General features: G+C 44.2%; 1 protein-coding gene across 1 annotated transcript; it reads left to right on the top strand.

Moving 5' to 3' along the window:
- Positions 1 to 17717: 17717 nt before the first annotated feature.
- On the top strand, positions 17718 to 25830 carry LOC113428474 (C-type lectin lectoxin-Thr1). Its single transcript, XM_087969003.1, has 6 exons — positions 17718 to 17873; positions 18042 to 18115; positions 18531 to 18625; positions 19920 to 20060; positions 23606 to 23720; positions 25579 to 25830. Exons 1-6 carry the CDS (start codon positions 17866 to 17868, stop codon positions 25644 to 25646), a joined length of 501 nt encoding a protein of 166 aa, XP_087825129.1. The 5' UTR covers positions 17718 to 17865; the 3' UTR covers positions 25647 to 25830.
- Positions 25831 to 26005: the final 175 nt, after the last annotated feature.

Here is a 26005-nt window from a genome sequence, read left to right as displayed (position 1 = left end):
CTTATATACCTGAACTCACAGGATCACACCCTATAGGGCAAGAAAAGGTGATGCAAAGCAGGTGATCCAGAAAGCATGTACACACTCCCTCCCTCCTCCCCTCCCCTCACTGTGTTTTCTTCCTGACTCCCCCTAGAAACAGGCAACACCAAACTCAACTCAAAACAAATCAATAATAATTCAAGAAAGGCCAATACTTGTGAGTGAAGATCACTGATACACTCTTGGTTTTGCAACTGGGACACTGCAACAGGTTCTGCCAGATCCTTCTTCTCTTCCTTCTCCTTTTTCTCCTTCTTCTTTTTCTCCTTCTTCTCCTTCTTCTCCTTCTTCTCCTTCTCCTTCTCCTCCTCCTTCTTCTCTTTCTCTTCCTTCTCCTTCTCCTCCTCCTCTTCCACCTTCTTGTTCTCTTCCTTCTTCTTCTCTTTCTCCTTCTCCTTCTCCTCCTCCTTCTTCTCTTTCTCCTTCTTCATCTTCTCCTTATCTTCCTTCTGGTTCTCTTTCTCTTCCTTCTCCTTTTCCTTCTCCTCCTCTGTCTTCTCCTTCTTCTCCTCTTCCTCCTCCTCCTCCTCCTCCTCCTCCTCCTCCTCCTTCTCCTCCTCCTTCTCTTCCTTCTTCTTCTTCTTCTTCTTCTTCTTCTTCTTCTTCTTCTTCTTCTTCTTCTTCTTCTTCTTCTTCTTCTTCTTCTTCTTCTTCTTCTTCTCCTTCTCCTTCTCCTTCTCCTTCTCCTTCTCCTTCTCCTTCTCCTTCTCCTTCTCTTCCTCCTCCTCCTCCTCCTCCTCCTTCTCTTCCTTCTCCTTATCTTTCTCCTTCTCCTTCTCCTCCTCCTCCTCCTTCTCTTCCTTCTCCTTCTCTTCCTTCTCCTTCTCTTCCTTCTCCTTCTCCTTCTCTTCCTTCTCCTTCTCCTCCTCCTCCTCTTCCTCCTCCTTCTTCTCCTTCTCCTCTTCCTCCTCCTCCTCCTCCTCCTCCTCCTCCTTTTTCTCCTTCTTCTCTTTCTCCTTCTTCTCTTCCTTCTCCTTCTCCTTTTCTTTCTCTTTCTCTTCCTTCTCCTTCTCTTCCTTCTCCTTCTCCTTCTCTTCCTTCTCCTTCTCCTTCTCTTCCTTCTCCTTCTCCCTCCTCCTCCTTTTTCTTCTCCTTCTCCTTCTCCTTCTTCTCTTCCTTCTCCTTCCCCTTCTCCTTCTCCTTCTCTTCCTTCTCCTTCTCCTTCTCTTCCTTCTCCTTCTCCTTCTCCTTCTTCTCCTCCTCCTCTTCCTCCTCCTTCTTCTCCTTCTTCTTCTCTTCCTTCTCCTTCTCCCTTCCCCTTCTCCCCCTCCTCCTCCTCTTCCTCCTCTTCCTCCTCTTCCTCCTCTTCCTCCTCCTTCTTCTCCTTCTCCTTCTCCTTCTCCTTCTCCTCCTCCTTTCCTTCTCCCTTCCTTCTCCTCCTCCTCCTCTTCCTCCTCCTTCTTCTCCTTCTCCTTCTCCTCCTCTTCCTCCTCCTTCTTCTCCTTCTCCTTCTCTTCCTTCTCCTTCTCCTTCTCCTTCTCCCTCTCCTCCTCCTCCTCCTCCTCCTCCTCTTCCTCCTCCTCTCTCTCTCCACCTTGTTTTGGTCTAGTGTACATTTTGCATCACAAAAGGTTTGAGGATACTTTCTCCAAGCCCTGCAGTGGAAAAAGGAGACTTGCTGAATTTGGGGGAATGTAACATATGTTTCCTGTATTTCAGGCCTTGTCAGTGAACTCAGAGGTTTCAAAGAAATCCAGCAATTAAGCAAGCAAATGATTTTTTCCCTCTGGGATGCTATTAAACCTTTTTCCAACCAGGGCCAGCTGAACAACATTATGGGCCCCAGGCAAAGCAGAGTAGTGGGGCCCCTATGACAACTTCTCCCAGGAATGAAAATGTAAAGTGTTGATAAAATGAAACACATATTTGCAAATAATATGTATAATATATTTATATGATACAAGGTGCATTGAAGGGTTAACGTACACAGTTTAGTATGGGGCCCCTATGCTCTCGGGGCCCACGAGCAAGGGCCCATCAGGCCCAGGCGCTAAGGCAGCCCTGTTTCCCACAGGCCACTAGCTATGGTTGCATAGCTCCACTGGCAGCAAGTGGGTTGGGGGGCCGAGAAGGAGGCTGAGTGATCTAACTTGGTAAACTCAGCAGTGCAGAGTGCTAGACTGAAGCACCCAAGTGTTAGTGGCCATTGCTTTTTTGCCTGGTTGTGTGGTAGGGTGTGACAGAGCCAGGATGGGAGGGAAAGGGTCAGAAAGAAGGGGTGTGGTCAGGGGGGAAAAAGGGCAGGCAGGAACATCATGGGGATGACGGGTCTTAAGGAGATGAAATGGGTGAGAAGCGGTGGGCCACTCTGGGAAGGGGGTCTGGTGTTAAGTGCTGGTGCCAGTTTGCAGTCCCCCACAATCCCCTTGCATGGAGAACATTTCACAACTGGGTTGACCCTGAGGGACATACTCTTGCGTGTGACAGATCAGCCTCTGGCTGTGTGGTCCCCCCTGGGCCAAGGACTCAAGGCATCTATCTATCTGCCCAAGTTGAGAGACAGGACAAGTTCTCTGAAGGAAGAAACTCTATGTTTCCAGGCAGCTCATGCTCAACAGGAAGCAATTATGCCTCTTGAGAACTTAAGACAAGTTAATCAACAAAGCGATTCTGTGGTTATGTGGCTGTAGTTGCCACGTAGACTGTTTTGATTGTGTTGGAGATGATGTGAAGAAGGCACACATCAAAAATGAGCAAAGGGGGGAAGGAAGGAGGAGAGCGGAGAGATTGTGTGGTGGGTGGTGGGGAAATGCACTCTGGAGTCGCAGGAGGGAGGGGGTCTTTCCCAGGGGTCAGCTTGGAATGTGTGGTAGGTCAAAAGAGAACAAGTCGGATCCTCCCCAGCACTTCACAGAGTAAATCTATAGTCATGGCAGATATTTGCTTTAGTCCAGCAAGATTCTGTCTGTAGGCAAATAACAATAAAGGAACTTTTCAGAAGTAGTGTAACTCCATGGGTGATTCTCGGTTCTTTGGGGCCTGACATGGATTCAGATCAAAGGAAGGAAATGGGCCAAGAAAGAAATGCTGACCGGAACTTTAATGGGCCCCAAATAAGCTGCCATATCTAAAGGTTCGTGATGGCACGCAAGCAGAGTAGACAAATGCTAGGAAGGAACCAAGGAAACAAACAAACAAAATTGAAAAAAGGAAGTTGGGACTGAGCACCTGGAAAAACCCACCCCAAGTGTCTTCAGTGTGTGGGTGTGGAAAAGCAAATAGATACACATCGTAACCAGGTGAGTGACCATAAGCTGAAACCAGGAGCAAATGTGTAACGCCATCTCCTCCAGCCAGATAATGCAGCTATTTGCACATTACCTGAGATAGCTGAAGCTGAAGTAACCCAACACATCTCACACTCTACCTGCCAACCCACAAGGCCTCTTATGGCTGGGGAGGGTGACTTGCTTCCCTCCATACTTGGATGCCTTAGGAAAAGGCAGTTATGCAGCCTATCTGGCCAACAGTTGACTGACTGTGGGAGTCCTATGGGAGGCATTTTTCTTGTTTAAATGTTGATACGATGCCTCCCCAGTGATGCTGAACCAACTCAGTGTCTATTCCATCCACATCATAAACACCATTCTTACTCCAAAGATTCTCACCTCTTCCACATTTGTTTATTCAGTACCATCTGATCTGAGGGCCACGTCATCTCCTACCACAACAGATATTTTGCATTGACCCTCCATGAGGTTTTTCATGGTCCAGTACAGGAGATGTTACTTACTGCCTTGAACTCAAATGATCCACACATCTCAGACTAGGCTTCTATAAGTCGTGTGATCCCAGTTACGTGGCCTATTTTGCCCACAGTTCACTGACTGGAGAAGTGAAGGTCCTCTGGCAGCCATTTTACTTGTTTATATGTAGCATGGATGCCATGATAATTATGGGGTTCTTAATAGGTGCTAAGTGAAGACCATTCTGTTTGAAGTTCTCACTTGCCTGACATGGCACAGGGTGTCCTGCTTGAGCAGAGGGTTAGACTAGAAGACCTCCAAAGTCCCTTCCAACTCTGTTATTTTTTTGTTCTGTAACTTTCCCATGCTTTTAGGTGGGCTTTTAATTATGTTTTCATCCGCCATGTTTTAGATTTTGAACGACTATCTTCCTGCTCCCTAATTTAAATGGTGTTTCCCATTTGCATTTGATTTTACTGCATTGTGCATGTTTTTATTTGAATGGTATTTATAATGTAACTTATTGTAAATGCTCCATCTACAACCATTAGGCTGCTTAAAAGGGTGAGAAATAAATTACTATAATGTATATTCATGTTTCCATGAAGGTTTTGAAAAGAAAATAAAGCTTGAGAAATGAGTATACCAAGGCTTTCGCACCAGCAAATAGATCAGCTCTAAGGAATATCTGTTTTTAACATAACTCCCCATGCTTAGTTAGCTATTCTGGGGCTTAATGTAGCATCCAAAGCTTTTTGGGGGTGGGGTTCAGCTTGCTGTTGGTGTACAAATACAGAAACTAGGTCCACTCCGTCCCAAATTAAAGGGGTGATATGAGAAAGACATTGGGAAAAGTGGGGGAGGGATTTTGCAGACAAGACTGCATAAAACCAGCATTGGTGGTTTTGTGGTTCAGCGCTTCTTCAAAATCCAGCTATCAAATTAGGAGATTGTGTGAACAAACCCTTTACCCTTCCCTTAAGAGCAGAAATTCCGTTTTCTTCCACTTGCGTTGCAGTCTTAGCATATTGCGGGAACACAGACATATTGCAACCTCAGTTAAAGTCTTAGCGTGTTGTGGGAACCATGAAACCCCTGCAACCAAACAGGAGAGAGGGATTTTATTAAACCTTTCAATTAACCTACACCAAAGCTTTTGAAAGCTTTTGTTGCCCTAATCAATGTCTAAAAACCGAAACTATTTGGTGTTTATAATGATTACATTACATGCCTATACAGGCACAGTAAATACTTCACAGCATGCAAGGGTTGCATTCCTTTCATATGGTTTCAATCGTTGTCGGCTTTAGTATTGTGTTTGAGTTGCACCTTTGTGAAGATGCACAATGAAAGTGAAAGCTTCTCCATTCAGGAAAGCAGAATTCTTGAAACAATTAACATTTCAAAAGGAACCCTTTATTGAAAGGAAGGGTTTGCAGGACAAAAGAAGCAAGACGTAAAGGTTTCTGCACAATTTGGTTAGGATAAAGCAGCTAGAAACTGCTTCCCTCAGTCCACAGGTGTGAAGTTGTTTTGAGAATCACTGGGTGAGAAGGTGATAAGGAGCTTTTCCCAGGTGTCTCTTGCTGGAGGCTTCGGAACAGAAACGAACAAGATGGCCCTCTCCCCTTACATTCTTCTTCTTCTTCTTCTTCTTCTTCTTCTTCTTCTTCTTCTTCTTCTTCTTCTTCTTCTTCTTCTTCTTCTTCTTCTTCTTCTTCTTCTTCTTCTTCTTCTTCTTCTTCTTCTTCTTCTTCTTCTTCTTCCCTCTTCCCTCTTCCCTCTTCCCTCTTCCCTCTTCCCTCTTCCCTCTTCCTCTCCTCCTCCTCCTCCTCCTCCTTCTCCTCCTCCTGCTATATCCGTCATTGGACATTGGCAATCATGTTGGCGATCCTATTTTTGTCAACAACCACACAAAAAAGTGCTGCTGAGTTTTGTCTGAACCAGTCCCTTAGATTTTGAAGCCATGATCTTCTTCTGCCTGGACCTCATTTGCCTTAAATTTTTCCCTGGAGGATTAAGTGAAAGATGCCGTATTTTTCCAGGTATCATATCACAGGTCCAAAATATTCTAACTTTCACTTTTTTTATAGTTTTGATGATTTTCCTTGGCTTTTCCAGGCAGCTTATCACCTCCTTATTTCTGATTTTGTCAACCCAGCTTATATGTAACAGCCACCTGTAAATCCACCTTACATTTCCAAGAAGGTAAATCAAAGTACAGGATACATAAGCCTCAGGGGAAAGGCTATAAACTAAGGAATGCATCCAGGCGCCCTCCCCACCAGGATGGCAGGATCTGGATAGGGATCTATGGGTCCTGACAGAAATGTTTTTTTTCTTTTCTTTCTTTTTTTTGCCTATCAATTTCTGCCAGGATTGAACTTCTCCTCTGTGCAGAAGAAAGCCCTGAAATGAAAAGAAGCCTTCAGTTCTGACTTGTTAAGATATTTAAATTTAGTAGCTGGAACAGTGAGGTCGTACAATGAGCCAGAACACACTCTGGTAGTTGGCTGGTTGGACAAGTTCCCCTTTTTTCCTGCCTTTTTCTTCTGTCTGCTCTGCATGCTGTTTAGATTTACCTCACAATGTTCCTATGTCCCTGACTATCTTGCCTGCTTGTGCATGAGGCAATCTGCACTGTGATTGGCTGCTGTGGGTGTAAAGGGGGAGTTTCCCCCCTTTCCCGCCTTTTTCTTCTGTCTGCTCTGCATGCTGTTTAGATTTACCTCACAATGTTCCTATGTTCCTGACTATCTTGCCTGCTTGTGCATGAGACAAACTGCGCTGTGATTGGCTGCTGTGAGTGTAAAGGGGGAGTTTCCCCCTTTTCCCGCCTTTTTCTTCTGTCTGCTCTGCATGCTGTTTAGATTTACCTCACAATGTTCCTATGTTCCTGACTATCTTGCCTGCTTGTGCATGAGACAAACTGCGCTGTGATTGGCTGCTGTGAGTGTAAAGGGGGAGTTTCCCCCTTTTCCCGCCTTTTTCTTCTGTCTGCTCTGCATGCTGTTTAGATTTACCTCACAATGTCCCTATGTCCCTATCTTGCCTGCTTGTGCATGAGGCAATCTGCACTGTGATTGGCTGCTGTGGGCGTAAAGGGGGCGTTTCCCTTTTTTCCTGCCTGTTTCTACTATTTTTTTCTATAAGGGTTAACTTACCTCATCATGTTCCTGTGTTCCTGACTATCTTGTCTGCTCTTTCTATAAATATTAAGTATGTTTATTAATATAAAACTATAAATTTATGTCAGTGTCTCTAATTTCATTTGGACAATTGCTGCATAATTCCCTGCTGGCCCTTGTGCTGTCCCGTTCACTCGCACACGTACATAATGGTGGTTTAATGAGTTTTATTAATATTCCCCAGCAATTCCCATCACCAGAAACCCAGAACTGTCCCAATTAAGTCCAGCCAAAAGCAGACCAATGCTAGTCCATAGAGCAATGGCCACTGGAAAGTTTCCCAAACAAGATAACCCCACCAGACAAAATTAAATCCACAGAACAAGAGGGTTCACACGAGGCAAGAAAACTCCAGAGTTCACAAGGCACGATCCAAACTCAAGGCACAGTGTCAATCCAAGGCAGGAATCACAACAACCAGGAAACACGCAGCTACGAAACAAACACATTGTTCCCAGCATCGTCTCCATCTATCTGTGTTGCTAAATAGAGGGATGAGGCTGCCTCCTCACGAGCAGTTGGGCTGACCTTCGCTGCTGCTGCTGCCGCCTTTTCTCTGCCCTACATGTTCTCAGATTGGGTGCAGAAAAATGTATACAAATAAATAAATTTAAATTCCAGGCTTGAACCCTTCTACCAGCTGGGATAATTGCTCTCAAACAGAAGCTAAGCATTGACATGGAAAGAGGCCAAATACATTCAGCAAACTTATGTAGACAAAATAGATTTTTAAACACGGACTTACAGAGATCCCTAAAAGGTGCAGCAGGAGGGGACGTGGGGTCCATCTTGCCATAACACCCAGTCCTGGCTGCAGAAGTCAATACCTGGCCACCAAGTCAGGTCATTGCAGCCAAATCTTACCTGTCAAGCTTGGCTTGGCCACTGGAGGGCAAGCAAAGAACCTTTTTTGCATGCAAACACTGAATGGAGCTTTGATTGGGATGTCATGGCTGCTATCTTTTTTTTAACCATGTATTAAGGACATCCCTCGCTAGGGACGCAGTGGCTCAGTGGCTAAGACACTGAGCTTGTTGATCAGAAAGGTCGGCAGTTCAGCAGTTCGAATCCCTAGCACCGTGTAATGGAGTGAGCTCCCGTTACTTGTCCCAGCTTCTGCCAAACTAGCAGTTCAAAAGCACGTAAAAAATGCAAGTAGAAAAATAGGGACCACTTTGGTGGGAAGGGAACAGTGTTCCGTGTGCCTTTGAAGGCATTTAGTCATGCCGGCCACATGACCATGGAGACGTCTTCGGACAGCGCTGGCTCTTCTTTGGCTTTGGAAAGGAGATGAGCACTGCCCCCTAGAGCCAGAAACGACTAGCACGGATGTGCCAGGAGGGGAACCTTTACATTCTACCTAAAGACATCCCTGAGTGATGAGTGTGGGAACCAGTGTATTGGCTTGCAAGTGACCCCTCAATTAAATCACCTAGTTTGCACAGAAGGGTGTGAGCAGGCGGTGGTTGCAGTTGTCATACCCTGGCTGAACTGTGCCAGAGCTGGCTAGGACTGCCCTGACTCTCAGCATGGAACTCTGCTTGTGGTATGGATGCAACTGAGGCTAGTAGCCTCAACTGCACCTTCTCTATTTTACTGCAAAGCATGTTATAAAAATGTTTCTTTAGATATTTTCTGTGGAGTGCAACATCAGTATAACATCTGGAAGAGTTAGCTGTTGAAGAACCGTAGGATTTGCTCTAAAGTGCTCAGGGACATGCAACGTGTTATTCCCTTGAATGAAATGCAAGATAAAAACTTTAGAACATGAAGAAACATGGAGGCCAGAGGTATAAGTTGGGTCTGGATTTAACCTTGTTGGGCTTCCTCCCTCTTACGCTGGTGGGGACTTGACATTTTAATTATGTTCGCATGATATTCTCAGCCAAGGCAACTGCAGGTCCTGTAACCGTGTTTTTTTTTAACAAAAATCAAACTTGTATGCTCTATCAACAATTGAGAGTCCTCATTGACATAATCTATCAAACTGTTTACACCACACGCTCAACAGGTCCTAAAGTACAGAACTACTATGTAGATCACACCACAGAAAGAGTGCCTTACCCTTGCATTGTTGGGACTAAAAATTATTTCTGCCGAATTATGACTTAGTTTCCAGTAGCTGTAACTAGATACAAACCCAGCTGGGAAAGATAGATAGATAGAATAGAATTCTTTATTGGCCAAGAGTGAATGGATACACAAGGAATTTGTCTCGGTGCAAATGCTCTCAGTGCACATAAAAGAAAAGATACATTCGTCAAGAGTCAAGAATCAGAAGGTACAACATTTAACAATAGTCATATAATAAGAGTCATGTAACCCATAAATTTGTTATTTGTGAAATGTTATTTAGAATCCATGTTTTCTATTTTTCAAGTCTCACGTGTCACCAATGTCTTTTATTGTTGGATCACTCGCTTTCTGAGGATCGCATAGATGACGAGCGCATAGAGATTAAGCAAGGCCATTAATTCATGCTAGTCTGGATCTCATTCCAAACCACAGGAACTTTGACAATTGCCACGATTCAAGCATGTTCAGGAAATGGACTAGCATTGGAATGGCTCGGCAGCCTGCACTTCAACCCAGACAAGAAAAGAAATGATTACATTTCCTGTAACGTCTTGCGTGATATTTGTAGCTGCAGCATGGCTGCAGAAAGATGCAGCAGGAATAAGACAAGGGGAAGAAACACAAGCTGCAAATGATGAAATTTGGAGACCGAAAGGGAAAATAATTATTCCAAGTTGGTAGCAAAGCAAAATTAGACATGCGAAGGAATTGAAATAGAGGTTGCAAAGGCACATGGTCAGGAATGCATTGTTATGAGCATGGAAAAACAATCCTAGAGAAGAACACTATAGGAAGATACCAGTCTGGTTGTCAACAATGGAAGCACTTGTACACCCAAATGTCTTAAAAATGGGAATAATTGGCCAGATATAAAGATATTTTAAATGAAAAGGGTGAGCTCAAAACAAAACAAGAATTGAATGAACAAGCGTTGGAAATGCATTGGTATTCATATACGCAAATACAATCAAGATATGAAAAAGATATTAAAGCTGAAGGGATTTATAAGGAGATGACAGGATGGATAAAATATTAACAGGAACGGAAGATAAGCCGATTAAAAGATTATATTGTGTTTTTTTTAATTAGGTGTTAAATTAGAAGAAGAAGTTAAAGAGATAATGATAGCATGGGCAAATTTTTTTGGATATGCTATAGAATTAGATAAATGGCAGAAGCTATAGGATAGGAATTACTAATGAACAATATCGACAGCATATAAAAACTTGTATAAGATGTTTTATAGATGGCACTTTGCAGCAGCAAAATTAGCTAAGATGTTTAAAGATAAATCAGCCAAATGCTGGAAGTTCACCAAACATCGGGAACATATTACTATATGTGGTGGACTTGCATAGAAGCTAAAAGATATTGGACAAAAAACACACATGGTTGGAAAAAATGACATATAACTTGAAACCTGAAATATTTTTATTAGGAATGGTACCTGAAGGTTACAGCAAAGAAGAAACATATTTAATTATATATTTGTTAACAGCAGCTAGAATTGTGTTTGCTCAGAATTGGAAAAGCAATAAGATACCGATAGAAGGGAAAATAATTGAGAACATATTTGAATGTGCAGAAATGAATAGACTAACATTGGTAATCAAAGAAAAAGAAGAAACAGAATACTATATGATGTAGGATTTATTTTATCAATGGTTAGAAAATAAAACAATTAATATGGATTAGATGGATATATAAAGTAAAAGATAAGATTGTCAAAAATGATAGATATATTAGATAACACATAAGAAAATGTGATTATTGTTATATTGGTAAGAAAATATTAATTATAATTGCAAGCAGAAGGAATATGTACCTAGTTGATGCACAATTGAAATGGAATGGAATTACTGTAAAATATAAAATAAACAAGTTTTTGGAATTGAAACAGAGATGAAAGAGATGTTGGATTACGGAGTGTCCTTGTAAGCTCAAAGTTCACTTGTGAGAAGAGAAATGGAGGAAGCACAGGTGATATTATGGGAAACTTAACAATTTTATTGCACTGCAAACTTGGCAGGAAATATCCCTGGTTGTGGTACGGAAGACAATACCAGAGCAATAAGACACAGCAGGAAGTGGTCTGGGCGGAACCTGTCGCAATGACTTAGTTGTGTGTTGCAACGAAGAGAGAAAGGGCAGGCAGTAACCTCATGGGGATGATCTAGGGAGATGAGGTGGGAGACATGGGGTGGGGGTCAAATCTGAAAAAGGGGGCCCTCTGTGTTATGTTCTGGTGCCACCTTCCAATCCCTGCACTCCACAGGAGGTATTCAGCCAGTTCTGACCGGTTCTGGAGAACCAGTAGTGGAAATTTTGAGTAGTTCAGAGAACCGGCCAATCCCACCTCTGACTGGCCCCGCCAGCCCCATCTCTTCTCTGCCTCCCCTTGAGTCCCAGCTGATCGGCTGGGTCTCCTTTGGTTGCCCTGCACAAGAGAACGGAGCTGGAAAGCAGGTTAGTGGGATCGGGAGGAAAGGGGGATTTTGCAGTATATCCTTCCCCTGCCACGCCCACCAAGCCACGCTCACAGAACCGGTAGTAAAATAATTTGAATCCCACCACCGCTACAATCCCTCTGACTGCCTGGTCTCCAGTGTTGCAAAGGTGCTTTTTTCAGGAGGCAACTGGACCTTCTGGTTTTTCTTTGAAGACATTTTGCTTCTCGTCCAAGAAGCTTCTTCGGCTCTTGAAAAAAAGCACCTCTGGGACAACCATGACCTGGATGGCCGAGAATCTCCATAGTCTGGTGATCCATGATTGGAGGCCCCGGATTTCAGCTTGCTGCTGCTGTTTAATATCAGGTGAACCTGTAATAAATCTCCCTCCTTCCTGATCGATCCTGGTGAAAGAGACAGCCATCAAGGCATACTGACAGAAGGACTCGCTTCCTTGTCCCTTCTGCTCTTCTTCTTCCTCCTTGTTTTCCTTCCAAGGGGAAGAAGGCAATTTTTAGCTTGTGTCAATCAGTGGTGGGATTCCAAAAATTTTATTACTACCGGTTCTGTGGGTGTGGCTTGGTGGGTGTGGCTTGGTGGGCGTGGCAGGGGAAGGTTACTGCAAAATCCCCATTCCCTCCTCACCCACCCAACCTGCTTTCCAGCTCTGTTCTCCTTTGCAGGGCAACCAAAGAAGACCCAGCCGATCAGCTGGGACTCAATGGGAGGCAGATAATAGATGGGAGCAGGGCCAGTCAGAGGTTGGATTGGCCGGTTCTCTGAACAACTCAAAATTTCTGCTGCCGGTTCTCCAGAACTGGTCCAAAACGGCCGAATGCCACCTCTAGTGTCATCCTTGGTGGTGCTCTCTCGATCAATTGTTAACACTGAGCTTGCCAACCACCAACTAAGTTGCTGCTCTGGGAATTTGGGTGATCCTTATTAAGAGCCCCCAAAATCCTGGGAAAAAATGGCATCTCAGTTGTCTCTATTCACTCCAAGGAGCTTAATTTGACCCCAAGGTGGCCATTTCAGGAAGGTTGTCCTGGCAAACATTGTTCTCTGGCAACTAAATCCAGAAATAATGAATGCAGCTCCTTAAATTTAATTGAAATTGGAGGAAAATCTCCCTGAGGTAAGATTTGTCCAACCGAAGAAGGCGGTGGGTTCTGAAGGTGGTGGCTTCTCCACCTTGGAGGTTTCCCAGAAGAGGCTTCAGAGGTGGTGGAACCGATTTTCCTCCACCGTGGAGAGAGGGGACCACCTGAGCCCCACCGTAATGCTATGAGCCCGTGAGCCTGTCATCCAGAGCGAGGTATCAGGGGATCCAATCCAATGTCCCCTTAAATGACAGTGGTGAAACCGGGTGTCTTACAATGGCTGTTTTCGCTTCATCTCATCAACATTTCACATCCCAGTTGATCCCAATGGATCAACTTGGATCGACTTACATGGGACAGATCAGAATCTCATGAATGAAGGCAAAGACAGATCTCTCAGGATCTGTTTGAGAGATCCCACTGGGCTGTAGCATATGTACCCAAGTTGAGAAATAGGACCTGCTCACCCAAAACACCTTCTGCATAAAAACAGAGTTGCCTGGTTTGTGGTTCAACATTTGTACAAAACTCAGCCATGAATGCAGCCTATTTTTTGGGGGTGGGGGGAGCCCTCCCACCCTTTACCTAAGTGCATCAATCTCATTTCAAAAGCAACCTGGAATTAAGGAGAAACTTCCTAAGAGTGAGAATTATTAACCAGTGGAAGAGAAGTTGCCTTCAGACGTTGTGGGTTCTCCATCAATAGAGGTCTTTCAGAAGAGACTGGACAGCCAGCTGTCTGAAATGGTATGGGGCCTCCTGCTTGAGAATGGGGTTGGACTAGAAGACCTCCAAGGTCCCTTCCAGCTCTATTCTGATTGACTGATTCCTTAACCTGAGTTAGCATATTGTAGGAACCCAGCAACTGTAAATTCCTGCAAGGAAAACACAGGAGGGGGAGTTTGTTAAGCTATAAAAATTAAGCTATTTGAAAACGTTTGAAATCTGTTGTTCTAATCAATGAATAAAGACTGACATTGTTTGATGTTTTATTCAATGGTGGGATGGTGCTGGTTTAACAACCAGTTTGGTGAGCCATTCCAAACCGGGAAAATTCCATCCCTGTGTTTATGATGTTTTACTGATATGTCAATCAATCAATCAAACAGGATAGAGCAGAAAGGGACCTTCATGGTTAATAGTTAACAGATAATCAGAGTTGGAAGGGACCTTATAGGTCATCTAGTCCAACCTCTCCGCCCAAGCGGGGGGCCCTACACCATTTCTGACAAATGGCAGTCCAATCTCTTCTTGAAAGCCTCCATTGATGAAGCTCCCACAACTTCTGAAGGCAACTTCTGTTCCATGGGTTGATTGTTCTCAGTGTCAGAAAATTTCTCCTTATTTCCAGGCTGAATCTCTCCTTGTTCAGTTTCCATCCATTATTCCTTGTCTGGCCTACATGCACTTTAGAAAATAGCTTGACCCCCTTCCTCCTCTCTGGGGCAGCCCCTCAAATATTGGAAGATGCTCTCCTGTCTCCTCTGGTCCTTCTCTTCCCTAGACTAGCCAGGCCCAGTTCGTGCAACTGTTCATCGTAGGTTTTAGCCTCCAGTCCCCTCATCATCCTGGTTGCTCTTCTCTGTACTTTTTCTAGAGTCCCAACATATTTTTTGTAGTGTGGTGACCAAAACTGGATGCAGGACTCTAGGTGTGGTCTTACTAAGGCTTTATAGAGTGGTATTAGTACCTCACTTGATCTTGATTGTATCCCTCTGTTAATGCAACTTAGGATTGCATTGGCTTTTTTGGCTTCTGCTGTACACTGCTGGCTCCTATTTAGCTGGTTGTCCACTAAGACTCCAAGATCCCTCTCCCAGTTCCTGCTATTGAGCCTGGTTTCACCCAGTGGTCTTTTAGTCCAACCCCTTGCTCATGCAGGCAACCTTATACCATTTCAGACAAGTGACTGTCCAGTCTCTTCTTGAAAACCTCCAGTGTGGGACCATTCACAACTTCTAGTGGCAAGCAGTTCCACTGGTTAATTGTCCTCACTGTTAGGACATTTCTTGTCAATTCCAGGTTGCTTCTCTCCTTGATTAATTTCCATCCATTGTTTCTTGTCCTCCCTTCAGGTGCCTTGGAGAATAGCTTGAACCCCCTCTTTTTGGGGGCAGCCCCTCAAATACTGGAAGACTGCTATCATGTCACCCCTGGTCCTTCTTTTCTCTAGACTAGCCATACCCAATTCCTGCAACTGTTTTTCATGTTTTAGTCTCCAGCCCCTTAATCATCTTAGCTGTTCTTCATTGCATTTTCCCCCCCAAAGTCTCAACATCGTTTTTGTATTGTGGTGACCAAAACTGGATGCAGTATTCCAGGTGTGGCCTTACTAAGGATTTATGTAAATGTCTCAAGATGTGGGATGAGCGTCTTCCTTTCATACAGTTTTAACTATTGTTGATTTTTACTTATTAATTATGCTTCAACCTTACTGGAAATCTGTGATAAAAGTTTTTACTTGGTTTGCATATTCATCTCTTCCAGGACTGGAGATCCCCAGGGCTGGGGAAAAAAGCCCATTAGGGCCAACTTTGCTTTTTGTGGGGGAAGCCCTTCTGGCTTTCTGTTCCTTCCTCCTTCCTCTTTCCTTATTTGATTTCTTAATTCAAGGGAACTTTCTGAATTTAAAGAGTGCCAACGGTCGCCATTTATCTTTATTTTATCTTTATTTGAAAACGAATGTGTGTCAATAAACTTCTGATTCTCTGAATCAGCAATAAATTGAACCCTGGACTGAGGAAACTCACACTGTTTGTGCCACAATCTAATCTGTAGGCACAAAGGACAAAGTTAATTTATGTAAAATGAACACCGAAAGTGGTATGCACCCATTGGCTAGTTTCAGATTTGCACCAAAAAATGAGATGCTTCTTTGTCTTTTGTTTAGTGGTCATCTTCTCCAAACCAATTGCTAGTCCATTGGTCCGAAGATTGGGAAAGCTCCAGGAGCTGGATTCATTTCTGCGGAATTATTCAAGAACAATTCGGAGTGGTGGATGTGAGATGTAAGAACCGAAATATTCAATACTCACAACACAGGAACAAGTCTGGTTCACAGTTCAAAGGTTTATTAAAGAAAATAAGTGTTTGCAAATGGGCCTTCAAGTCCCTTCCAAAGTGGATTGGTGTGATGACCCAGAATATATCAGAAATAGAACAACATCCAAAATGTAACTAAAACTCCTTTCATGCCTGCATGAGGGATGCATGAGGAAGTTCACTTCGGTTGTTGTTGTTGTTTTTTTTAAAATAAATTTTATTGATTTTACAATTAAAACAAACCGACAACACATACACAAATGAAAAAAAAAGAGGAAAAAGGGAGAAGAAATTAGAAAGAAAAAATAGAAAACAATTAAAAACATTGTCATCTTCAACAGTTTGTAAGATCTCTTTTTTTATCCTTAATTTATGCCATATGCACACACCTAATCCTTACATATATCTGTGTATCACTACTATGGATTTATCCTATCCTCTTTTGCCTTATAGTGTAAAGTCTATCTTTGGTCTATCCATTTGTACCAGCAGTTCCAGCTGTTGTAGTATATTGAGGTGTCTTTATTTTTTAATGCCAAAGTTAATTTGTCCATTTCTGCACAACTTGAAATTTTTTGAATGATCATCTCCTCTGATGGAACATGAGGCTGCTTCCAACATTGGGCAAAAGCTAATCTGGCCGCTGTCAAAATGTGTATCGACAGACCAGGATAGATAATCGCCAACTTCAGGGACAGTCCGTTGGAAGAACGCCAACCAAGATAAACCTTCTTTAGGAATCAAACATTAATTTGTCTCCAGCGTCTGTTAGCACGCAAGTCCAAACTCTTATGCAGATCTCACACCTGCAACCCATGGCCCTCTCCTCCCGAGTAGACCCCATTTTACCCTGACCCTCTCCTCCCTGCGTGCCCTAGGATGGATAGAGGATGGCCCTGGGTCCTTCTCTGACTGCTCAGAATCCGTCTCCAACAGGGGCACAACAATTGGGTACAAGGAGAGCAAGCTTTCCTATTCAAACCTATTTATACCCCTGCACAGAACATGCCACGCCAAGAAGCCCTCCACACACACCCCTTATTCTCGATATTCTCAAATGACATAAGCTATAAGTTTGAGAATCAGCATCACATTGTTTTCTGGGTTTCAGGGTCTCATCTTATTTCACTGCTGGGCTTTACCTTGGGAGGATGTCCCTTATAATAATGTATCATATACTTGTACTGAACACATTTTAGGTTTTAGGGTGGGGGTTTTATGCAGAAAAAGAAAAAGAGGAAGCTAACAGAAAAGCATCAGAAAGAGCAGAGAAGCATCTTCTACTACATAAAAATTCCATTATAAAAGAGTAACTTATAATTCTTTTCTCTCAGTGGATACCAGTTTTGGTGGCGCTATTCGATTATATGGACTCCGCCAGCGAGGTCCCAGAAGGTTGGGCCTTGGTAGTTGTCCCAATTTTTTAAAAGGGAAAGAGAGATGCCTGGGGGTGGTCATTCAGGCCAATCGTTCAAGAAAAGCACATGGAGAATATGTGGCTGCCTTGGGCCAAAGATCAGCAAGAGCCATCCTTAAATTTTTTGGAACAATCTTCCCCTTGGGCTGCTGTCGGCCTCCTGCCCTCCTAACCATCAGAAAAGCACTTAAGGTTGTTTTTTGGCTAGGATAGGGTGGGCTAGGATAGGGTGGGCTCGGATAGGGTGGGCTCGGATAGGGTGGGCAAGAGGATTTAAGGAGGGGCTGCATGAGGAAGTTCACTTCGGTGCCCGGTTGTTAATGTTTATTGTGTTCAAAGATGTGTGTCTGACGTTGTCTTACTTTGGACCGAGAATTAATCTCGAGGTGGGCAGCTCTATGACAGCTTTAAATAAAATAATTAAACTTATAAGGCCAAGTCATTGCCAGGAAATCAATTCTGTTGTTTTTATCTGCTAAATCTTTAGTGCAAACAAGCTACTTCTGGCGGTTGGGGGGAATCCCTTTTGCAGCAAAGCCATTTCCTTTCTCCTTTGACCCCTTGAAAAGACCCACCCTGTTTCTTCTCTTGCCTATAAATGCCTTCATTCCCTTTGCTGGAGGGAAGCCTGGAGTAGCCACTGAGCAGACTTGCTACACGTAGAGGCAAAAGGACAGGTGAGTGCGGCTCTCCCACCTGTGCACACCGGACAGGTGAGGCCCCTGCAGCTGATCCCTCCTGCGCCTCCCTCTCTCTCTCTCTCCACCTGAAGGGACCTCTTGCAGGGGGGCTGCAGGGGATGTCCTGGTTGCAGCAGGAGGGTCTCCAGGAGGCAGGGAGTCAGGGGTCGCTGGGGCAGAGAAAGAGATGCCCAGGTGAGCCTTTCCAGGCAAGGCAGGATCGACTGTGAGCCCCCAAGGCTGCTGGATGACTGAGGAGGGAGAAACGGGGTCCAGTGTCCCCCCCCCAGCTTGGTTACAGGCTGGACTTCCCACCCACCTCACTCTCCTTTCCTCTCCCCCCCTCCACGATTCTCTCTGCAGGGAAGGAAGGAAGACCATGGGGCGATTCCTCTTGGTGACCCTCAGCTTGCTGGTCGTGGCTTTCTCCCTAAATGGTGAGTTTGAAGAGGGTCTCTAATGTGTCCAGAGAGGCCAATTCTTCCCCTCTGACCCCCTTCCTGATTTGACCCTCCTGGCATCCTCTCCCCGAAGTTGCTTTTATCCCTGTTTGGCGTCTTGTGCAATTTAGACCCCACCTGCTCTCTCTCTCTGCTCCAAGACTTGGGACCAACCCAAGTGGATTGATTCACACCAGGCATGCAGCTTCCAGGAAACTAACCAAGGCTAACCCTAACCAAGATTTGGACATTCTGCAAATGCAGCTGCAAGTCAGTTTCAATTTATCGTCCTCAAAGCTGTTTGCAACTCAGCAGGTTCAGAATGTTCTGTGGACCCAGCTGTGTCTCCTCCTCCTCCTCCTCCTCTTCCTCCTGGCCACCTTCTCACTGAGCTTCTTCTCTTCCCACACAGAAGCCAACAGCTCCTGTTGTCCCCAAGATTGGCTCCCCAAGAATGGGTTTTGCTACAAGGTCTTCAATGATCACAAGAACTGGAACGATGCTGAGGTTAGAAGTGCTGTGTGAATCTCCTAGTTCAGGCAGAGGAGAAGTCTAGGCAGAGCCTTGAAGACCTCACCCCACAAGTTCCTCTGGGTGGGCTGAAGTGCAGGGCCACTAGGCTGGGTGCATGAAAAGGTATCGTGTTTCCCCCAAAATAAGACCGTGTCTTATTTTCCTTTGGTTCCCAAAATAGGCACTAGGGCTTATTTTCAGGGGGTGTCCTATTATTTTCCCATGTAAGGGAAGAATACTTCTGCTTGTTCGTGGAGGGGCAGGAGGCCACCTGGTGTGCTCGTGCCACCGCCATGAGGTAGGGGGATGGAGCTGCCCCACCCCCCAGCACTGGCTTATCTCAGGGCCCCTGCAGCCAGGCCACCCACACCTGCCTTACCTTGTGGCCATGGCAGCAGCAGCCTTGTAAAGCAGGACCCTGCATGGCTGCCAGCCCACTTCTTCTGCTTGCTCACAGCTGCAATGGAGACCAAGCAATGCACCAGTGCCAGTGCAGTGGCCATGAGGTGAGGCGGGTGGAGCTGTCCCATGCGCCCATAATGGTTTACATCAGGGCCCCCACAGCCAGGCCATCCATACTCAGATACCTGCCTCACTTTACAACTGTGGCACCAGCAACAGCACACTGCTTGGTCTCCATTGAAGCCATGAGCAAGCAGAAGAAGTGGACCGGTGGACACATAAACTCCTGCTGCACATAGTGTGGGGTATGTGGGGCAGGTCCACTAATACTCCGCCTCGTGGCTGCGACATCGCAAGCAAGCAACCAGACGGAATAGGCAAGTGGCCGGCTGTGCAGGCTCCTAAGTAGGGCTTTGGAGGGGTAGGGCTTATATTAGGCACACACATAAAACCATGCTAGGTCTTATTTTCAGGGAAACAAGGTAGCAAGGATCATTATTTGAGGACAGTCTGAAATGCAAGTGTTCTCTGGACTGTATACTGGTTTGGGCTTTCATGGCTGGTATCTGTTGGGCAGTGCTGAGCCTCCGGGTGGGGTGACCATGTTCTAGACAACAGATTTCCTGATGTTTCACTGGCAGCTCTGGTGGCATCTTCAGGCCTCCTTGTCTCTGAAGTGATGGGAATCCGAGAGTTTATCTCCTGGGTCTAGAATTGTTCAAGAGCTGCAGAATCTAGAAAGGGCACCTGAGGGGAGTCAACGCAGTCAAGATGGTGTCTAGGACCATGCAGTCAGATTCCCTGGCTCTTTTCCCACTTTCACACATGCAAGCACATTTGCTTGTCTCCTTAACAAGTGCCTTTCTCCCTTGTGGCTCCATCCCAGACGTTTTGCAGGAAACACAAGCCAGGCTGCCACCTCGCCTCTATCGATGACAGTGAAGAGTCAACTGACTTGGCCGAATACGTCTCCGACTATCTCAGGAGTGGTGGAAATGTCTGGATTGGACTGAATGACCCACAGAAAGTAGGTCCCTTCCTATTGCTAATGTTCATCAATTCGTTTGCACTGTTTCTTTTTCTTTTTTGTATATGTTTTATTTACAGTTTTTTTTAAACAATTAACATTTTTGTGTGGAAAGTCTAATGACTGGGTTGACATATTTTTCACACAGTGCTCACAGTAATATAATACAATTACATATACAGAATTTTCTTCTTTCAACTTCTAGCCTTAATGTGCTCGTTATAATTATAATATATTCTTTTGTGTATCAATTGATATTATATTATTTTCCCAATTTATCACTCGGTGTTCCACTACATTTTCAATATCTTTCTGTAAACACCAATAAAACCAGATGTCAGTAAGACTTAATCAGTCCCAGGATTATATCTCTAAATCCCCTGAATTTATAGTCCTTGAAAACTATATTTTCCAGTATATTTTTTACATCCTGTTGATCATAATAATACCTTTAAATATACCAATCCTAGTCTTTCATCTCCTAATCTAAATGTATATGTATTTACAATAAATTCCATTATATCTATATCTATATATCTATATATCTATTTATTTATTTTATTTTATTTTATTTAGTTGGTTTGTCAGTTGCTTACAAGATAATAGGTATAAGTAAAAACATAGTTATGAATACATGGATACATATAAGAAAAATAAAAAAAATAAAAGAAACAATAGGACAGGGATGGTAGGCACGTTGGTGCGCTTTTGCACGCATCTTTCTATCTACAACTATTTTCCTAGTTTAAACTTTCCACTTATTTCTATTGTTACTATATTGCAAAATCTTACATCTCTATCCATCATCTCTCAGCCTTTTTAGGATGTCATCATTTATTGATTTTTTAAAGGGATTCTTTTATGTTTCTCTCTTGGAATCCTATATGTCTTTCTAGCATTTTTACCAAGCTCTTTGTTCCCTCTGTCTTATCCTTTATCTTCTTCTGCTGCATCTTTTGAATAGCCACCCATGTCCTTTTCATTTTTTTAAAGATCTTCCTTTTCCCCCTCTCTATTCTGTTATAAGCTCTTAGAGCAGGGGTGTCCAACCTTGGCAACTTTAAGACTTGTGGACTTCAACTCCCAGAATTCCTCAGCCAGCTTTGCTGGCTGAGGAATTCTGGGAGTTGAAGTCCACAAGTCTTAAAGTTGCCAAGGTTGGACACCCCTGTCTTAGAGTGTTTGATTTTTAGTATTCATTATTGCTGTCTTTTCAGTATTTTTATCTGTTTTTAACTTATTTTTATGTTATTTTTTATTTTATTTTGCTTTGTTCCTTCCAGCACTCCTTCTAATTTCTCACCTGTCTTCTGTATGTTACATTCATCTTTTCCCACCGTTTGTTGAGCACATCACAGAGAATGCTTTGTCTTTTAACAGTGGTTTATATGCAAGACAGCTATATACCTATGCGATAGGCAAGGAATCAGTCTTCATTACTCTGCACAGAGCGCTACAAAGGAGACAGAACAGAAGGAGAGAGATCCGCCCTCTCATGGCCTCCTTTATATAGACAGCTTCTTAAAAGGTCAATAACCTTGTGCACCCATCCTCAGTCTTAAAGTGGCAATATCCCTGCTGACTCATTCTCATTGCATCAGAATTATCACAACAGCCTTACAACAGCTGGTCAGCTCTTAAATCTTCAATACCTTAACAGTTGAGAGCATTCTTCTTTGTCACTATTTCTAGCATTTCTTTATTATAACTTTATTATCTCCTGCTGGGTCATTTTGTAACCAGTTAATATCCCTCTAATGTCCCAATATCTGAATAACTGAAAACTCCAGAAAACATCACTTGTTAATCAAATTTGGTCAAACCCAAAGTTATTCCACCAAGTCCCCAAATTTTCTATTAGATTATGCTTTTCAGTTTTTATAGTTTCCAATTTACACCTTCCCAATGGTCCAGATTTTAAAGTCTTATTCATCTTTCCTTCTTTTGTCCCTTCAAATCTTTGAAATCCACTTTTCAGTATACAATTCCCATCGAGTTTTAGTGTTCAATTTAATTTGCCTTCTGAATTTTTAAAAAGCTCATTAAATATTTTCCAGCATCCACATTTACTAAGATAAAGTCAAGGTCAAACAATTATCCAGATCAGTAGTCGCCAACCGGTGGTCTGTGGCCCATTGGTGATCCGGAAGAAAATTTTGGTGGTCCGCAGAGAAATGTCATCCCCAGACCACCCCCAAAGCAATTAATCCAGGCTGTACAGGAACACAAGGCTGCGCCACCCACACGGCCCACGGGAACCCTCCCCGCCCACTCACTCCTTACCTGGCAAACGTGCCTGTTAAGTTGCTATTTTTCCTTTTTTCCCCCCGACCATCAGCTGTTCTGCTGATCTATTGCTTTCTAGCTAATTTAAAAGCAGAGCTGAACCTCCCTTAGGACTGAAGCTTCTATTTTTCAGTGCAGACTCAGATAGCCAATTGCAGATAGATAGATCTCTGAATGAATTGGTGATTCTGTGAGCAACTCAATCTGCCTGCCTGCTTTGCCTGCTTTGGGGTAAAAGTTGCTCTTTGGTGGGCCTCAGAGAAATCTCACCCCCAGAGCACCCCCCCCCCAAAGCAATTAATCCAGGCTGCATAGAAACACAAGGCTGCTCAGCCCACACAGCCCGCAGGAACCCTCCCCGCCCACTCACTCACTCACCCGGCAAACTTGCCTGTTAGATTGCTATTTTTCCTTTTTCTGACCATCCTCTGTTCTGCTGTGCCAGGAGATTTAGATTAGCTAGGAAGCAGGAAATGGTTGGATTTCTTGCTTTCTAGCTAGTCTTTAGATCTTCTGCTCTGCTTTTAAGCACCGCCGAACCTCCCTTAGGACTGAAGGTTCTATTGTTCAGTGCCGACTCATGGCAAGCAAATTTTATGTGACAGGCTGAGCTAGCCGATGGCAGATAGATAAATCACTGAATGATTCTGTGAGCAACTCAGTGTGCCAGCCTGCTTTGCCTGATTTTGGGTAAAAGTTGCTCTTTTTTTATGAAAAAAAAATCAATATTTACATGCACGGTATGTTGTGAGTTGATTTTGTGAGAGTGCTTGCAAGCAAATTTTATGTGACAGACTGAGCTAGCCAATGGCAGATAGATAGATCTCTGAATGAATCTGTGATTCTGTGAGCAACTCAATCTGCTTGACTGCGCCTGATTTTGGGTAAAAGTTGCTCTTTTTTTTTTATAAAAAAATCAATATTTGCATCAATATTTATAATATTTACATACAAGCCATGCCCAGCCAGTCACATGACCACCAAGCCACACCCACAGATTAGGCCATGCCCAAGAACTGTTTGTTAAGAAATTTGAATCCCATCCCTGCCTCTGTGTGTTTCTGTGTGTGTGTGTGTGTGAGTGAATGTATGAGAGAGAGAGGGGCGGGGGGAGAGGGAGAGGGAGAGTGGGAGAGAGAGGGTGAGAGAGAGGGAGAAGAGTTGGTCTGATCCTTGCCAATCCTTCCTCTCTCTCCCTGAATCCTGCAGCATCAAAGTCCATTTCTCAGTTAATTAAGGTGGCTTCACTGTCATTACAGAAACGGTGTTGGCAGTGGACAGACAGGTCCAGAAACAGCTACCTGACGTGGCAACCAGGAGAGCCCAACAACCTTGGGAACAATGAAAACTGCGTTGAACTTTGGAGCCGATCAGGTAAGTCAAAGTGGAGGGAAGGGAGCCGAAGATGCGCTTCCAAGAGTGAGGGAAAAAATAGCACTTCCCTAGGTTCATTACAAAATCAATCACAATCACAACCCTAAAACTGAATAAACAAGGGATCATTAATAGAATAAAAAATATAGAATAAGGATTTTCCTGAATGCTGGTCTGGACTCTGGAGAAGGAAGAACCGTCTCCCCCGGACCTCAAACACCCCCCAACCTCATGCAAGTTGAGATCTTGAGTCTCACCCAGTCCTTGTTAACAGGATGCAAAGCCAACATCACAAACCACATCATATATTTATTAACTCTTGATGTCAGGAGGCCAGGAGGAAGGCAGGCCTTTGCATCAAAATCTCTTTCATTGTTTTTTTTTTTTTTTTTTAATCACAGCAGTTTATGCTGGATGCCAGAGGGCTTGATCCACCAGCAGATATTTTTTTGAAACTAAGGTGGCACATTGTGGCTCCTCTCACATAATGGCCCCAATGGCTATTTATGAAATCTCTGTCACAGGAACACATAGTTGAGGCCAACCCCCTCCGTTTCCCAAAATGACACAGAGCCCACTCCTTCTCTCCCAACTTCCCTTCTTCTTTGCAGGGCAGGAGCCTCCTTCTCCACCAGTTATTTCTCCTTTCTTTTGAAGGAAGAGACCTCAGCTGGTTTAGAGGCAACCACTGGTCTACCCAATTGCCAGTCTCCGTTGCCTTAAGATAGGAAGAAAAAAGCACAACAGTGCACTCACAATGCACTTTCCTAGCTGTGAGGATCTCTGGGGTGTGTTCCCTGTAATCGATCTGAAAGGTTGTTGATAGAACAGCAAAGCTTTGTATTTCTTGAGAACATAGTTACAAGACGGGCAGTTGGCTTGGCTGAGAGTGTTGTGTTGAACATAGTTGAGGAGTCAAGTCTGCAGAATACAGATTAACAGAGTTGGAAGGGATCTTGTAGGTCATCTAGTCCAACCATCAGCCCAAGCAGGAGATCCTACACTATTTCTGCCAGGTGGCAGTCCAGTCTCTTCTTGGAAGCCTCCATTGATCAAGCTCCCACAACTTCTGAAGGCAACTTCTGTTCCATGGGTTGATTGTTCTCACAAGTCTAGGTTGGCACAGAGAGTACAAAGCCCAACAAGGCTTAGCCCAGGTCCAACTGGTACTCCAGGTTCCATGTTGCTGCCCCTTTTAAATGCTTTAATCTTGCATTTCATTCACGGGAACACTCTACATATCAGGGCATTTTAGAGCAAGTCTTATGGTTGTTCAGCTAGTTAAACCTTCCAGATGTTATACTGACCTTGCACTCTGCAGAAATATCTAAATATCATTTTCCCAACATACTTTGCAGTGAAGGAGAGGAGGTGCAGGTGAGGCTACCAGCCTCAGTCCATCCGTGCTACATGCAGAGTTCCATGCTGAGGGTCAGATAGTGCTGGTCAGCAATGATACAAATTTGGCCAGGCTACCACAAGTGAAAACACAACATGCTCACACCCTTCTGTGCAAACTACAATGTTCCCACACCCATCATCCAGGGATGTCCTTAGCACATGGGGGGAAAAGGCTCCATGTAACAGTCAAGACAGTGAAATCAATGCTGGTCTATCCAGTTTTGACCTGCCAAAGAGATGGACTAAAATCTCAGGCCCTTTGCAGAGCCTGGTGGCTGTATCCTGGTTTGTTGGCTCAGTAAGCTATCTTGCTTCAACAATCCGCTGAACCACAAGCCCACTTTAACCAGCGAGGTTCTTCACCCGTGGTGCCTCCAGGTCCCCCTGCAAAGGAGAGAAGGGCCATGAAAATGCTCTCCTAGGGAACCCCTAAAAAATGTTTCCTTTCTCTGCCCAGGTTATAAGAACTGGAACGATGAGAACTGTGCGTCCACACGTGCGTTCCTCTGCAAGTGCAGATTCTAGGGGAAGTTGCTCCTCCCCCTGCTCTGGAGGGACAGAAGTGCCTGGGGAAGCCTGGAGAAGCAAGGAAGCCTCCGCACAACCTCTGCTCTGCGTCCCTTCGCTTAATGGCTGGTTTCTGTAATTTCTTGGGTCTGGTTTTGCTCATCGTGATGGGCGGGAAGGTCAAATAAATTCCGTTTTAGCATGAGTAGCTCCGTTTGTTTTTGGCAGAGCCAGAGGGATTGTTTGATGTCTTGTGCCTAAAGGGCTGGAAGGGGCTTCTCGGACCAGTAATGATCGATGACAAACTGGGAGGACCCATCCCGGAAGGTGGCAATTGCATCAAAAAGGCCGCCGCATTCATCTGCTCCAGGAGCATT

Source organism: Notechis scutatus, chromosome 6, assembly GCF_049901735.1.
Source record: "Notechis scutatus isolate UNSWTSFEM ecotype Mainland chromosome 6, rNotScu1.2, whole genome shotgun sequence".
NCBI classification, from domain to species: domain Eukaryota; kingdom Metazoa; phylum Chordata; class Lepidosauria; order Squamata; family Elapidae; genus Notechis; species Notechis scutatus.
The sequence above is the reverse complement of the archived record's forward strand: the minus strand, read 5'-3'. Positions and strand labels throughout refer to the sequence as shown.